Below are 16,433 nucleotides of genomic sequence, written 5' to 3' on the forward strand. Positions count from 1 at the left end.
TGGATGCAATCCTGTGCAATGTGCTCTAGGTGACCCTGCTTGAGCAGGGGGGTTGGACTAGATGATCTCCAGAGGTCCCTTCCAACCTCAGCGATTCTGTGATTCTGTAATCTGTCCTTCAAATTTAGGAAAATGGTACCTTGAGTTAGTGAAAATGCTGAAATTAAAGGAATGGACTTGTTAAGTGTTTATTTTTATTTGTATACGGCATGCTCTTTGAAAAGGAGTTTCCAAAGAGAGTCAATGCAACAGTACGTGGTAAGCTGAGAAAGGACTGCATACCTCTTCTGGACGTCTTAAAGAAATTTTCAGGCTTTCATAGTAGCCATAGCTGACACACAGAAGACTGTGGATGCAAAAGAACTAGGTCACAGATACAAATTAATTGGTCCCGGACACACAACAAAGGTGCATAAAACTTTCTGTCTCACAAGAGAGAGGGGGTTCCTGGCCATACCAGAGCTCATGGACGGTCACCAGGCCTTGGCCTATTGGGGAGGTCAGTGGTCTGCCTGGAGCACACAGCTCCATGGTGGGACCGGACATCTCACAGCCACACTGTCCCTGCAGGCAGCCTGACCTCTGTGTCAAAATGCCCTGACTGCAAGCAATGCTGTGGACCTCCTGGGCAGGCCCTGCCTAGTCTGTTCAGTGATGGACACACACTGTCACCAAAAGGGCAATAGATTTACAGAGGCTGCTGAGTTAGGCACAGTGACAGATTTTTTCACCCTGTGCATATCACTTGGGGCATCCCATAGTTAGCCCTAAGGATACTTCAACAGATAAACTCTTGCATTGATATTATTATATGTGTTAAAATACAGATTTTATTTGACTTGCCTCTTAATCTGACTAGTGTAATGTAGCTGGAAATCACTGAACACTGAATCACTGTCTCACATGGAGATGAAATTGTGTCCTGGCCAGAACAGTGAAAGACATACCAGACTATTGTGAACAAAAGCACCTTTTGAAGTACAGTACTGCTTTGATTTATATTTTTTACTATAGATGCTCATCTAACTATGCATTTGTGAGGCAAATTTTATTTCTAGTATAACTTCCTTACTTCTATCCTTACAACTTTGCTGTAATTACAGCACATCTTGATTGATTAAAAAGTTTCATTGTATAAATGAAGTTAACAATTTTCCACTGGCAGGTAGAGAAACTTTCTGTATGTGTGCCATAAATATATCTACTGCTGTTGAGGTTATATTAATTTAAAAGTCAAAGTTCTCCCTTTATTTTTATTGTCTGTCCTTTCTTCTTCTTCTCCTCCTACTGTCTTGGTGACTTTCCTTTTCTCCTCCAAGGGAACTTCATCCTGATTTTTAGCTTCTCTCACAGTATCCATTCTCTGGATGATTTTGTCTATTACAATCACATTTTAGGAAAACCAGCTTGCAATAATTTCCATTTTGAGTCCTGACTTGCACCAGTCCAATACATTTACACCTCATCTGCTCATTGCTATCTCACAAGTTTCTCCATGACATCCCTTTACATTTTACAGAATAAAATACACTTTTGGATTCTGCTAATCCCTCTAATGCATCCACTTGTTCTTTAGTTGGACGTCTGGATGGCACCCCTGCCTGCACCAGTTTGGAAAGAGAGCGAGTCCAAGAGAGGACTATGTCCAGCGGCCAAGGTCAGTGACTCAGACCCAGTGTGAAGAAACATTTGCAGCTGCTTCAGCCTCCTCAAAACCTCCATCATAGGCTGAGTCCTCAAGATTTGCATGTACTCTCTGATAATAGGCTTCTTTGATACCAGAGTCAGGTTTGGGAAGAGTGCACCTTCCCAGCCAGTTTAAGCCATCACCGCGTTAAATAACTTACTAATCATTTCCTCAAGGACCTTATCTGGCAGTGTCTTACTTCTGTCCCTGTTTCAGTTCTTGTGATCCAGTGTTATGTGGTCAGGCAGGATATCAGGAAGATAAACTGGGATGCGTATTATCTCCATAAGAATAAAGAAACTTTGCTCATTCTGCATACATGACCAACACTGAACACACTTTTTCCCTTATTAAGGTCCTTTAGCTGGCCATGTCCAATGACCTTCCTATCAATCATCTCTGTAACATTAAATCTACCTAATGGAAGTGAACTTTCATCTTGCCTTTTCTCTTTAACTCATGTGTCCACAGTCTTAACACATCAGCATGTTCCTCCCTAACACTGGAAACAGCTGATGTTCTTCTGTGGCTGCATTGCCCTACTTGAGAATATACTGTACTCTCTCGACTGGAGGTCAATATCCCAACAAATGGTATTGAGGGCCCATTTAGCACTATTTCCACAAAAACTGCTTTCTTCAACACAGCTCTTCTTGCAGAAACTATTATTCTCTTCAGCTCCCTGTTCCTTTTCAGCTGCTGTTTGTGCTGAAAAACCAGCTGTGAGCCATTTAATGATGGCTGATTGTTGTAGGTTTTAAGATATGTGTTTTTGCTTTACTTCAAGTCTTACTAGCTAAAGTAATGAAACTATTTTAGATTTAGTTTTGATGAACAGTTGAAATACAGGCAGTAAGCCTAATGAAGAACTCAGATATAAATGTCATGGCATGTTTTTAATCTTTTAATTATACTTTGTCTCAAACACTCTTTAATAGGAAGTAAAATCTGGTTAATATACAGAAGCGGATTTGATAGCTGTACATCAGAAAGATACTCCCGCTTCCACTTCTAGAGATAAAAAGTAGACGGTTCATGAAGGTGTGGTATAGGTAGCCCAACTTCTTTAATTTTTTAAAATTATTTCTAAATGCTTTAGTTGTTTGGGTTTTTTTTAAGATGTTAAGTAGGATAAGGAACAAAAATAAGAGAGAAAGAATAAGTGCAAAAAAGGTAAGACAGGAAATAACATTTATTCCTGTGAGACTCTAAAATATCTTTGGAGCCAGCCATCTAAATTTTTGCAAATACCAGAGATGATTAATATTGGCAAAGATCTTGACCAGTGAACACAACCAAACAGAAAGCAGTCAGACATCTTCAATAACCTATTCAACACAGCAGCCAGCATCAACTGAGGGATGCAGCAGTTCTCCTTTGATGTGCAGCTTTCTGAAATTGTGCATTGAGAATGGGTGGTCAAACTTCAAAGGGAAACATCATTCCTCCTCCTATTCAGCTATTGCATTTTTCAGTGCTATTTAGAACTTATTTTTAAGAAGTTCAATATTTAAATTTAAATAATTTTATGATTTAGCTTCTGAAATTCAGCTAAAAAGAAACCTGTCTTTAAAACATAAGTTTTATATAAATACATATTCTATATATAATGAAGAAAAAGGACCTACAGTTCTTTGTAAATCAGATGAACAATTGTCAAAAGAAAAAAAAAGAATGTTTTAGCTCTTTAGTGTTCCATATCTGAATTGGTTCTTTGGATGCTTGAAAAAGTAAAAGGATTTAAAGAGATTTTAAATACTGCAGATATTTTTCTTATAATCTGCTAATACCGCCTTTCAAATATTACAACTAAAGACAAAACAACAAACCCTTTTCCAATGTCCTTGTTTAGTTTCTGGAAACTTGAACTATTTTTTTCCAAATATTTGCACAGCTTTATTTTGTACTCTAGGTAAACTTTATCCCAATTTTCTCTAAAAAGATTAGCAAAATAGAACAGTAGAATAGAGTATACACAAACTATCCCATAAAACTACTGTATTGGTAACTTCTGGCACTGTTTATATCACAGATCAAATATAGCATATTATATCTTGTCCACTGAAACATTTTATATGTGACTTGAAAACTGAATATAATATGTATTTTGAAGTGATTTACAACAGAGATACATTAAGAGAAAGAAGAGAAGTAAAAGATCATCTAGCACATACATTTTAAGGCTTAAAAAAGCTGTTAGTATCCTCTATTTTAGCTTCTTGCAAAGGTGGAGAACTAGACCAACGATTGCTGTAACAACATTTTAAATTGTTGGAAATTATAGTACATCTTTTAGAAAGATATCCAGTCTTGATTAAATGATGTAGGTTGATGGAGATGTTCCAATATGCTTACAGTTTAAAAAAAGCCCATTTAATGTGAATGTCTATCTTCAGTTTTAACCACTGGATTGCAGTAACTTGTATGAGATAACAGATGAAAGCAAATACCCTAATCACCTTTTGTTAGAAGAACAGTGTTAATAAGCTTCTTTATAGTCCATCGCCGTAAGGCAATCTTCCAGACCCTGATTCATCCCTACACCTCTTTTCTTAACCTTTCCAATTCTTTTTCCCCATCATCATTTTTGTGGACGTTCCGACAACTACTTCACTTTCTAACTACTACTTGGTATTTCCAGGTTAAAACATCCAGAGATCACAGACAATCTCTTAACTATAATGTTTACTTTGGTAATTCGCATTCTGTCAGCTATTTATGGTACAGCAGTACTGGAACACGAGTGCTACAATCTAATTCTACCACTGATATATTCCATTTTAAAAGAATGTTCTGACAACTGTTCAGTTAATATTTTACAGTTCTTTGAAAATGCAGTTATTTTTAAGTATCATCTGTGTAACTTCAAGTTCTCTTTGTACTTATCTTTTTAACAGCAGTTACAAAAAGCATAACCTTTTCTGAATCACCTAAAAAAGCAAATAATAAGTAAATTTTAAAAGTATATCAGCATTTATTTTAAGAAAGTTTAGCAAGATCATATTGTGGAAATACATATTCTCCATAAACGAAAGGAGGTCTTTAACTAGAGGGCATGTAAGAAAGAATGTTCTAAATGTTAGGATGAAAAAACTAGCTCAGTTTCTTGCTCTTTCATAAACTCTGTGTGTGCATTTGGACAATTCACACCATTTGTCTCACTTCCTCGCTTATACAAGAGGAATAAAAGCATTTTGATTACCTCAGACAGCTGTAAGTAAAAATACATTAAAGAGTCTTAGGTGCAAAAACACCATAATAGTAGAGCAATAAACATGCTAAATCTAGTTACTAAGAAATACCAACTCAGAAGCTCTTACTATACAACAGTATATTTTATTACTAACAAAGACAATAATAACAAAACTATTGAAAGTGTGTATAAAGTTTTCCGTTTACAAATATGACTACAAGAGTGAAGGGTATTTAGTGTGCATTTTCACAGAAGATATTTCAGATTTTTTTCATTGTCCTTTTCAGCAGCAAGAATACTATATATTTTTTTAAAGGGCAAACTATAAAAGAAATGGCACATCCTATTTAAGTAAATAAATTACAAATGCTAAAATGCAGAAAACAATATAATGTGAATACATTCAAACTTTAATACATGATTGATAAAACTTTGGTTTATCAGAATTGTATTGAATTGTATTGTATTGAATCAGCATTTACATGACCTTTGTATTATGCAATTTTGCTTGACTGTTCAAAGCATCACCATGAAAGCTATACAAACTGAAATGGAGTAATTTCTCTGCCTAATATCAAAATGAATATATCAATTTAAGAGCCATATTATTATCAGTAACAAATATGCAAGATGCTGAACAGTCTTACAAAATGCACTGACCTTTAAAGTTGGTCAAACAGCAAAATCCTGGCTCCAAATTAACTCAGTGAATCACATAGACTTCAGTGGAGCCAGGACTTCTTAAGATCCAAACCATGAAACTCTTATCCATGTCGGATAAGTAGTACTTGCTCTTGAAAACCACCCTCTCAATAAAAAGGCTACTTGTATTAAGGACTTTTCAGTTTAGAGAAAATATATTGCTATAGCAGATAGAAAATTAAACTTTATAGAAAAAGCATTAAGGTCTTGTTTTAAGTAAAAATATTAAGCCTACATATTAACTCAAAAATTTATTTTCTGCAAGATATTTTTCCACAGAATTAAAAAAAAAAATCAAGTCAGTTGCATAGAAACAAAGGGAAACGGATATATTTTCACTGAAGCTCAGTAGAAAAATGTCTGCTTCCGATTCTGTCCTCATGTCTTCAGGTATCTGCTGTGCTTTCTTGCCTGGCATGATACCCTGGAACACCACCCCAGGATGGGCTCGAGGAAGCATTTTTTGGAAGCACTGCTGCATCTACTGTACCATCCCTGTAACAGGATGCACAGGTGTCTTACTGGTCTTGCCCCTGATGTGCAGTGTATGGTGTACATTATGTAAAAAGGTATTTTCTGTTTTACTCTGAACTAAATTATGTTGTTGGATCATCACAAGACTATTGACTTTAGTAATATCTACTGGAAGCACATTACCTTTACCAAGTTTGTACAGTACATACAAAACAGTAGTTCTAAATATCGATCTTATGTAGTCAGTTATTTACACAATTCATTTCTATGTACAAAATAAATCACTATAATTCCAGATTCCCTTTCATATTCAGTGTAGAAACTACCATAAAAACAGTGCTACAATTGATATCTCATGATACATACTTTAAAAACTATTTATACCTTTGTATCTCAAATTTAAGTAATACATCCTTTTAAGATATAGTTAAAAGAAAAAGAATTGTTAACAACAAGATCTGAAAAATATCAAAGATGCAGATGGGACTTTTATGCCTTGAAAAGTAACACTGCCTTCCATGCATTATTTTAATGCAAATTATTATGAAGTGTTCTTAATATTGAGAATAATATTTGTTTCTCTCATCCCTTTCTTTTAAGTTACTGCCAGTCAATCCAGCTGTGTCCTATAGAACTTCAGCTTCCATTATTCCTGGATGGAATTAAATAAAGTACATTATTGCTAGTTGTTCCCACTACAGAACTTACATTTCTATAAGTGCAAAACAAGGTATGTGTCTGGTTTTTTGTTTTTTGTTTTTTAAATAAGGCACAGAATATCAATTATTTCCAGTGTAACACAGAAACCTTATCAGTTTTATAAACTGAAAAAGTTCATATGAAAATTTCCATCTCTCAAGGGTTTAAACTGTTTCCAGAATCCAACTCTTTTCTGGTGTCTGAAACGGAGTAGACAAGTAGTGACATGGAACCAGACTGTGAGACATCAGGTATTTGGGAACTGCTGCCTTGTAATGGAGGAGATTCAATAAAATCATTTTTAGAAGTGATCCTGTAAGTAATTAAAAACAAAACACAGGAAGTCAGTTTTAAGCACAATGCAACAGACTGAAAAACAAATACATTTATAGCAACAAAATCATAATATATTTTCAGCTATATTCTTTTCAATGCAGTTCTGTATAAACTTTTTCAAGCTTAGGAGTCACCACTGTTCTTTTTCAGACTGGTCACCTCCCAGAACGGTTGCATCACAGCCATAGATTTCTCTATGCCACTGGATGACATGTTTTTCTGAGCTTTGTAGCACTGTACCTTATATCTATCTCAAAGATCAAGGAACACAAAAACATCCTAAGAGTTAAAGCTCCAGCATTTGGCACTTAAAAAAAATCCTAAAGAATGAGCCCACATGCTAAAGCTACATGATTTGTGAGGCCATATAGAAAAAAATTATAAGAATTACAGTATTCTCTTTTGACAGCTACTGAGGCTTAATTGTGTACTGATTCTTCAGATAAAGAATCACAGAATTGCTGAGGTTGGAAGGGACCTCTGGAGATCATCTAGTCCAACCCCCCTGCTCAAGCAGGGTCACCTAGAGCACATTGCACAGGATTGCATCCAGGCGGGTTTTGAATATCTCCAGAGAAGGAGACTCCACAACCTCTCKGGGCAACCTGTTCCAGTGCTCTGTCACCCTCACAGTGAAAAAGTTTTTCCTCATGTTAAGATGGAAGCGTCTGTGTTTCAGTTTGTGCCCGTTGCCTTGTGTCCTGTCGCTGGGCACCACTGAAAAGAGTCTGGTTCCATCCTCTCGACACCCTCCCTTCAGATACTTGTACACRTTGATAAGATCYCCTCTCAGCCTTCTCTTCTCCARGCTAAACAGGCCCAGCTCTCTCAGCCTTTCCTCATAAGAGAAATGCTCCAGTCCCCTAATCATCTTTGTRGCCCTTCGCTGGACTYKCTCCAGTAGTKCCAYRTCYCTCTTGTACTGGGGAGCCCAGAACTGGACGCAGTACTCCAGATGTGGCCTCACCAGGGCTGAGTAGAGGGGGASRATCACCTCCCTCGACCTGCTGGCAMCACTCTTCCTGATRCACCCCAGGATACCATTGGCCTTCTTGGCCACAAGGGCACATTGCTGCCTCATGGTTAATTTGAAGAAACTTAAGAAGAAACAGAAAATACACAAAAGTAGTGATAATATAAGCAAGCACCACAAAGATTAAGTTAAGAAGTCTTACCTTCCTTCACCTCTTCTCTTCATGCTCTCAGACAAGCTACTCATATCACATATATTATCTGCTTTGCCTCTTTTTTCCACTTGTTCCACAGTCAGTTTAGAGCTAGATAACATTTGATCTCCACACAAATCTTCACCTTCCTCAACTTTTTGGGTTGATGTTCCATCTGCCTCCATCTCTTTCTCAGATGTTTCTGGAGATGTTTTAATTTCTGTAACAGTTTCCTGGCTTAAGTAATCATGATTAGTGATTGCTACTGCAGAAGTTCCATGATTTGTTGTGCCACCTGTACTAGTCCCCATTGACTTAGAAATAACTTTCAATCTGTGCGAACTAGATTTGTAGTGCTTCTTTTTATGCTTAACTTTGGAATTGTGCCTCAGGAAAAATTCACATGATTCTTGCAGTACTCTTCGACTCTCACTGATTGGACTGAAAGAAAATACAAATGTGTGATTAAATGAAGAGGATAATTTCAGATAATGTAATATAGTTTCTTATACCAAAAATGTATAAGAACAGCAGCCAATGATGTAATCTGAGTTGGATGTAATGAACACGAGGAAAAACAATTACATGTGAAAAGAGGGGGAAGAATCTGATTGTAATGGCTCCAAAGTTATTATGCCTGTGGAACAGTTAAAGCCAATTTCTACATTTCTTACTTCAGCAAGCAGGTCCAATGACTTCAGTGGGTTAATCATCTAAGAAAGGAAAGCAGGATTAGCTCATAAGCAGCTGTATTACTAAATTAAGTTTATGTAATGTTTTTATTAATAAACATTATACATAAACATAATGCTATTAATAAACATTAATAATTTATAAGCAATAATATAAAAAGAAATAATCAAGGAATAAAGAAGAAAGAAAAGAATGACAACTACAAGAAATCAAGACTATATTTATAATCTGTTTATATCCAGAGATATAAGTTTACTAAAAATCAGTAATAAAACTGAATCACTCTGTCTCAGAAAAAAAGTAAGAAGCTGTAGTCTAATACAGTAAAAGTGAAACTAAGTAGGGGACAATCAAAATATTTTTAAAATAATACAAGCACGGCAGACGAGAAAAGCACAGGACACGCTGTTATTGTATGATGGTAAACATAGCTAAGCACAGTGCCAACTGAAGAAGTCAAAACACTTGAAAGGACCTAAGTCAATAGCTGCAGTTATCTTCCCTGATTTGAATGGAAATCAGAAACCTATCAGTCAGTACTAAACACAACGTGTCTTCTGTTCTGTGAAGAGAACAAGTCAGTAGAGGAATATATTTTCTGTCTTCTGAGAAGGCGGTCAAAAAGTCATTGCCTATGTAAAATTTCCATAGGCTCCAGCGGAATTTTGCCTATGCCCCTATGCAGCATTTAAACTCCGAAAAAGAAAGAGCACAAAGACAACACTTTGATCACCTGAGCTATACTTAAGGAAAATGTCTTACATCCAACATATTTTAAAGTATACACTTTAAAAGCCAGGAATAAAAAAAAAAAAAAAAAAATTGTTCTTACTCTCTTTTGCGGTTTCTGTTGAAGAAATTGGCCCATTCAGAACAGGTCTTTTTACTTCCCACCCAAAAGACTGGAGATATGCCAACAATTAATGTCAGTAGATATTTCATCAGAAACGAAAATATTTCTGGTCTTCGTAATGCCTTTGCCTAGAAGATAATAAAGTTTAATAAATAAACAGAAGAAAACATATTTGTTCATTTATATTTTAAGTGCAGAAAACAAATAAATTATATGAAAGATGTACTTTCTCCTTATGGCAGGTATTCTTTGTCCAGACTTGTACTGCAGACAAATGTAAGACACGTAGAGTCAAGTCAGGCCTAGTAAATGTCTGCTTGCAGGCTATAGCTGAAGATACAGAGAGGAGATTAGTTAGAAGGAAATATTTTTCTTTTAAATTGGAAGGAAGGATAATTTTAGAGGTAATAGTATTAGTAAGCATGTTCTTCAGTGACAGTTGGTATGTAGGAGCTTCATCCCTCCAACTTAAAAGAAACAATAAGGGGATGAGTTGGAGTTAATCAGATTAGACAGCATCTTCAGGGAGCCGCAGGGAGCTACATAGCTGGTTTCTGCTGTTTATTGCAAAATTAATCCACCTCTTTGCAGAACAAGATCATAGGAGCTAAGACATTTAACTCAGTAAGATTATTATCTTCTCCTCCCATGCTGCAAATTTAATTAATGTTATCTGGCTTATCTGCCAATTCCATCTATGAAAGTCACTATTTTTGGTAGCTAGGTAACATTAGTTACTTCAGTTGAAGTTTGTTTTCATTTGGTTTTGACCTGATCAATGTAAAAAAGAAGTCTGCAAGCTAGCTCAAGTGAGCCAAGGCCAAGAGTGCAACTTTAAGCTACTCTGTAGTTAGTAAATGTTGTTTATTATAGGGACAGATCCAATTAAGCATGTTTTTGTGTAACATTGCCTGCTGCTACTTACTCTTTCCAATAGGTTAATTAAAGGATTAGAATACATGTTCTTCGTGCCTTATTATCCTAAGCTGCTATATTTAAGCGCTACAAGACAAGCTTTAAAAAAAAAAAAAGAATAAAAATCTTGTTTTCAACCTTGTTTATTTTTGGCCATTTATGTTGTATGGAGCTCAGTTCAAAACCCACTGAAGACAGTGCACTTGTTAAGAATGTTAATGGAAGCAAAAACAACCAAGAAGTCTGTGAGCTGTGGTATTTTTAGCTTATATTGATTTCAGTACAGAGGATCATATACAGGATGTTTGAGAATGTGGAAGGATCAAGCCTTATGCCACAATGCTGTGTTTATATTTTTCTTTTTAATGGTAGTTTATTGCAGTAAAAACACAGATAAGTGCAAAGCAATGAAAGATGACATGAGAAACCTACAGTTCTCTTAGTGATAGTTTCTTCTTTAATATTAGTGCTTAAAGGGGAGGCACAAACCACAAATCACTTGTGATTACAGGGAGTTTTATGTATTTACAAAAAAATTTAATCCATAGGGAGTACTGAACATGTACAGTTTTACTTTAAAAGCCTTTCTAAGGAAGGGTTTTTTTTTTTTTTGAGCCAACTGTTAAATAAGAACATCGCAGCAATTTAAAGTTTATTTAAAATTTTTTTTGATGATTTCTTCACATTACTGAAAATCAGCCTGCAAATGACAATTATCACACAAAAAATATCCTAGAAATCTGTTTTGTAATTTCAAGTGTCTTGCACTGCTACACTTCAGAAAAAAAGAGACAAAAGTGATTTTAAATCTATGATTATAAGCAACATTTTAAATCCAATTTAGACTCAATTTTCAAGAATCTATTTTTCAATTTCAACTGAAATTGAAGCAAATTCTCCTTAGGTGCTGAGATATCGAGCTACACAATCAGGCAAGAAAGTACAGAGCAACTGTTTGTAGCAATAGATACTGTGTGGAAAGATATACACATACACACAACCACTTTTATCATGAAGTTCAAATATTTTAAGGATTACACAATCCTTTTAGAGTTGTGAGTTGGAATTCAATGGCTGAGCATCATCAACTTGATCAGTGAAAAATTTCAAAACAAAAGTATGATATCACCAATTTGGCTTAAAAACAACTCATCACTGCATGTTTTCAAACTGATTTACTTAACATGAAAATAACCTACTAAACTGCACTGCTGTATAGTGATATATAAGGATTTTATTTATTTAACCTTGCAGTATTAATTATAAAGAAAACTGCTACTTGCCTGATAAGGACAAGGAATATGATACTGGTTACAGTGGTCGAAGACCCAAGTTGTTTCCCAGATTTTCCGATTCACCAGTTCATAGACATAACATCCAAGAAGTGCCACAAGTGGCACCAAGTATAAACCACTAAAAACTCCAATTCGGATCATAAATTTCTTTAGCTTCTCTTGGTTCCTGCCATCATGCTGTATGACTTGCCGCACATGATTTAAAGAGATAATACCAGCTAAAAGAAGAGAGAGACCAACAAAAACACAAAGGCACAATGGCAAAAGCACAAAGTACAGAGACGCATCCAGATCATAGAGACCCACAAAACAAACTCCACTGATATTGTCCCCTTCGACTTTGTTCATTGCAAGAAGCATAATGGTCAGAAAACCAGGTATCCCCCATGCAACTGCATGGAACCACATGGCCTTCTGTGCAATAGCTTCACAACTCCATTTTCTTCCTGCTGCAAGGAACCAAGTGATCGTAAGAATCACCCACCATATAGTTCCTGCCATAGTGAAAAAATACAAAACCATGAAGAGGACAGTACAGGCTTTGTTTTGAGAGCCAAGAACCACCGTTTCACCAATTTCTAACTTATCATCTGCCTTGTTACAGGCAGTTCTATTTCCAAGTAAAAATCCAATAAAGTACATAAGAGACACTATGCTATAACAGACTGAATAATATATGATTGGTCTCTCTGGGTATCTGAATCTTTTAACATCGATCAGAAAAGTCAGGAATGTGAAAAGAGTAGCACAAAGACAAAAAATTGAAACTATTCCAATGAAGCTTTTTGCAACATCCAATTCATAATTTTTGAAGTACATATTGGGACAGGGGGGTGCACACTGATCAATTCCTAGAAACTTGTAGCCTTGTCCAGTGGAAGTGTGTAGGTGCCGTGGACACCAGAACCCATAATCCCTTCGGGTCTGTCCTGGGATCTTCTGAGTTCCATGTACATTTGTGGTTACAGCAGCAGTAGCAGGAGCAGTCTCATCACAGTTGACCAGTCTACATGAATTAACAGAATAGAAAATATCTTAATGCCCCTCACTATCAACTATAGTTTATGATTATTTTTTATAAATATGAAAAAAAATCTGCTTCTAAGCACTGTTAAATTTTATAGATGATGCAAAATATGATTTGTGAGAATGAAATCAGGTGGCATGTTAAAAATAGCAGACAAGATTTTATTTTCAGTTTAAAAGAACATTCAAATACAGCTATTTAACTACTGCTCTCTATCTGTTGATTTATTAGTTATGAAGCACTTCCTACCCAAATTGCAACTGTTCTTTTATGGTTTCAGTCCAGACCAAAATTTTACGTATGTATATAAAAATATTTACAGTAGATTTTCTATCTGGATAACAGTATACTGTTGGAGACACATTGCAAATGATCTGGTCAAAACACAAATTTCTATCAAAAACAAGGAATGAAGGCTGACAGTATCGAGGATGTACTGATGACTAGTATATGATGCTATGGAATTATTATGACTTTTTGTGTTACTGTAACACATTGCTGATGTCAGTATTACAGAAACTGCCTAACTGAAAAAGACAAGCAAGAGATAGGTGTAGCAGAAACTGATCAGTATTTTAGCAAGTTTTTATAGCTCCATAATGTTCATTTAAAAACTGCTCAAGACACAGTTGCTCAAGGGTTGAATTGAACAAAATAGGTGAGCTATATTTATGATTAATATTCCAGGATTAGCACTATTGCTAGATTATGTAAATTTAAGTCAAACAGGTAAGCATTTACTCAAAATGGGATTTTTATTTATATGCTTTCTGAGTTTAAGCATATATTTAAAATAACATTTACTGCATTATAGCATTTAAAGTTAGATTCTCTTATCTCAAAACATTCTTTGTCAAATGCTATTATAGGGGTCTGTCTGCAACAAATGTGCTGACCTTAAAAGAAAGAATATTTTTTTAGCACAGCTTGACCTAAAAAACCTTAAGTTCTTTGTTTCTCTGCATTATCATGCAATCTAAATAAAGCCAGACTGAAAAATAAGAAAACTGATTTGGTAACAGATTCTTTCATTAGCCATGGGACAGACCAGTATGCACAGGAGCAGTGCAAACTTTAGTCACCCAAGTCTTAACAGGCTCTGCGTACTTCTGTAGGAATAACAGTGTGTAACTCAGGATTACAGGCACTGCCTGTTGAAGCCCATCCCTGTGCCAGCCCATCTTCTGAGGATTCCAGCAGTGGTATCTTTGCTGTTTTCAGAATATCCTGCATTATATGGACTACTCTGTATGAGGTACCAGGAAGAGATCATTTCACATATAAACAGAACAGGTTAATCTTCAGTAAACACTAGCAGCAATAGAATAAATTAAAGCTGCAAAGACTGTTGTAAAAATGGAATTTAATCAAAAATATCATTTGGAACACATACTGAATAAATGGATTAACTAGTAAGTTTCCTAATTTTTCAAAATAATTTTGGAAGACATTTGCTGCACTGAGTGGCACTGCTACACAGAAGCTCACACTGGACAGAAAAGTTGACACCTAGCTCTAAAAATCTACAACTCAAATTCTTCCACAGGACTAAGGGCAACAGAGTTAGTGCCATCTGTCGTAGTCATTGGGATATGGATTTCTACCACGATCATGGTGCAGGACTACTATTCTTGCTCTCCTGTAGCCCCATCACAAATTAGCAACTGCGTGGGCATTAGACACATGGTTTGTTAAGCTTCCAGCCCTTACTCCTTTCTTCTACTTCTTGCACTTCCATGTGCTAAATAAAAAACATCTGGCCTTATACATTTATAAATATCTCCAGATGAAGGTCAGAATCTTAAGAAGAACATAATAGAGTGTTTTCAGTGGTTTCCATTTAATACATAGAGTCCATCTTTTTCCCAAATGCAGTACTAGCTGTCTTCTCTCTGGAACAAAGACCTGAAATACTTTGAGAAAAAGCTGAAGTCTTTGTGGAAAAAACAGACTTTTGGCATGCAGCACAGGAAAAGTAAAAGAAGATTTAATTTGCTCATTTAAGTGATTAGTGCTGTGTGGGCATTCAAAGAGTGCTTTATGTTTCATTGTTTTATATCAGCAATTATTTATAAAACCCCTGTGAAGTAGGTATTATCTCTAGTTCAGAAATGAGAAAGCAGATTGAAATCTATGCTGTAACACTTAATGCTTCATTTAAAYTTTAAGAGTATGTAGAAAAAAGCTTCTGCAGGGATCTGAATAGTGAAGAGTATTCACAGCTGCAGAACTCTGTTGCAACTGGAATCAGAATCACTAATAGGAAATGCAGATGATCATTTTAATAATAAAAAAGTTTTAATAAAAAATACTCCTATGCACTCAACACTGTAGTGTCTCCACTGATGTGGAGGCTACAGCAAAATGTTTTTTAACATATTGTCTCAGATTTCCAATCTAGTCTAGATCAAATATGGTATGCTTGAAAATATCACCTCCCCTACCTGCCACATCAAAAAATACCATACCTGTTACATTCCAGCTCTTCRGGCCATATGATACCAAAAGTGTCAATCAATTGTTTACAGTCAGAATATACTTTCTCACAGAGGCTTCGACAAGGGTGAATCACGTGAACTTGCTCCAGGCAGGCAGGGACAAACGCTTTGCACAGAAACGTGCGGACGTCTGGTGAACAGTGAAGATTCATAAGAATAAGAAAAGGCTTTGGGAAAGAAAAAGACTTTGGTTAGTAATTTTAAAAAGATAATCCAAGGCAGTAAAATTAATTTTCATCACCGTGGTTCGTATTTGTTCTCCTGTAGGTGTGAAAAGATATGAGAGAATACTATTTGTTCAACAGTTGTAAAAGGGAGCAGAACCCAGTGGTTTGAATGCGGAAAAAACAGACTCCGAGTTCTACTAGCACTTGTAGCGCCCTCCTGGCTCTGACATCTTGGCCCATCTCTAACTATTCAAATTTGATTTTTCTAATTTGACAAAAATAGAAATCTGAAACATATCATTATCAAAGCCCAAGATTTTAAAATACAGGGTATAAGGTTAGGTTCCTATGTTCACCAGTCAACTTCTAAATAAGCGGCCTGAGATTTTAGAAAGTGTGTCCATCTCTGTAGTTCCTGTTGGAATTACATTTTCAGTCCTAAGTGGTGTGTCACATTCATCATCTGCCCTCATACTATAAATGGCTTTTTTATGATTAATGCAGGTCAAATATCATTACTACTCATTTTTAATATATTTCAAAATCTCAGCATGACTGAGAATTTCTCTACCTTTATTACTGAGTTACTAGACAGTGAGTTACTATGTATCCAACCCCCCCACAGGTTGCTGTTTACTTTGTTTTGCCCATGACACCAGGTAAACATTCCTACTTCAGTTCATTAAAGCAAAACAAGTGAATTTAAATCCCATTATAAGACAAAGGGA

At 35.8% G+C, this 16,433-nt stretch overlaps 1 protein-coding gene across 2 annotated transcripts in view; it reads right to left on the bottom strand.

Moving 5' to 3' along the window:
• Nucleotides 1-5,001: 5,001 nt before the first annotated feature.
• FZD6 (frizzled class receptor 6) overlaps nucleotides 5,002-16,433 on the bottom strand; it is a 30,796-nt gene continuing 19,364 nt past the window's right edge. For both annotated transcript variants that reach the window (XM_026066732.1, XM_026066733.1), the window contains 5 exons: nucleotides 15,509-15,705; nucleotides 12,002-13,019; nucleotides 9,783-9,931; nucleotides 8,267-8,698; nucleotides 5,002-7,068 (listed from right to left, as the gene is read on the bottom strand). In XM_026066732.1, the coding sequence (XP_025922517.1) occupies nucleotides 6,912-7,068; nucleotides 8,267-8,698; nucleotides 9,783-9,931; nucleotides 12,002-13,019; nucleotides 15,509-15,705 (1,953 nt within the window). In that variant the 3' untranslated portion in view covers nucleotides 5,002-6,911. The remainder of the gene's footprint in view (nucleotides 7,069-8,266; nucleotides 8,699-9,782; nucleotides 9,932-12,001; nucleotides 13,020-15,508; nucleotides 15,706-16,433) is intronic.

The sequence above is a fragment of the Apteryx rowi genome, unplaced genomic scaffold (genome assembly GCF_003343035.1).
Source record: "Apteryx rowi isolate R43461 unplaced genomic scaffold, aptRow1 scaffold_247, whole genome shotgun sequence".
In the NCBI taxonomy this organism is placed as follows: Eukaryota; Metazoa; Chordata; class Aves; order Apterygiformes; family Apterygidae; genus Apteryx; species Apteryx rowi.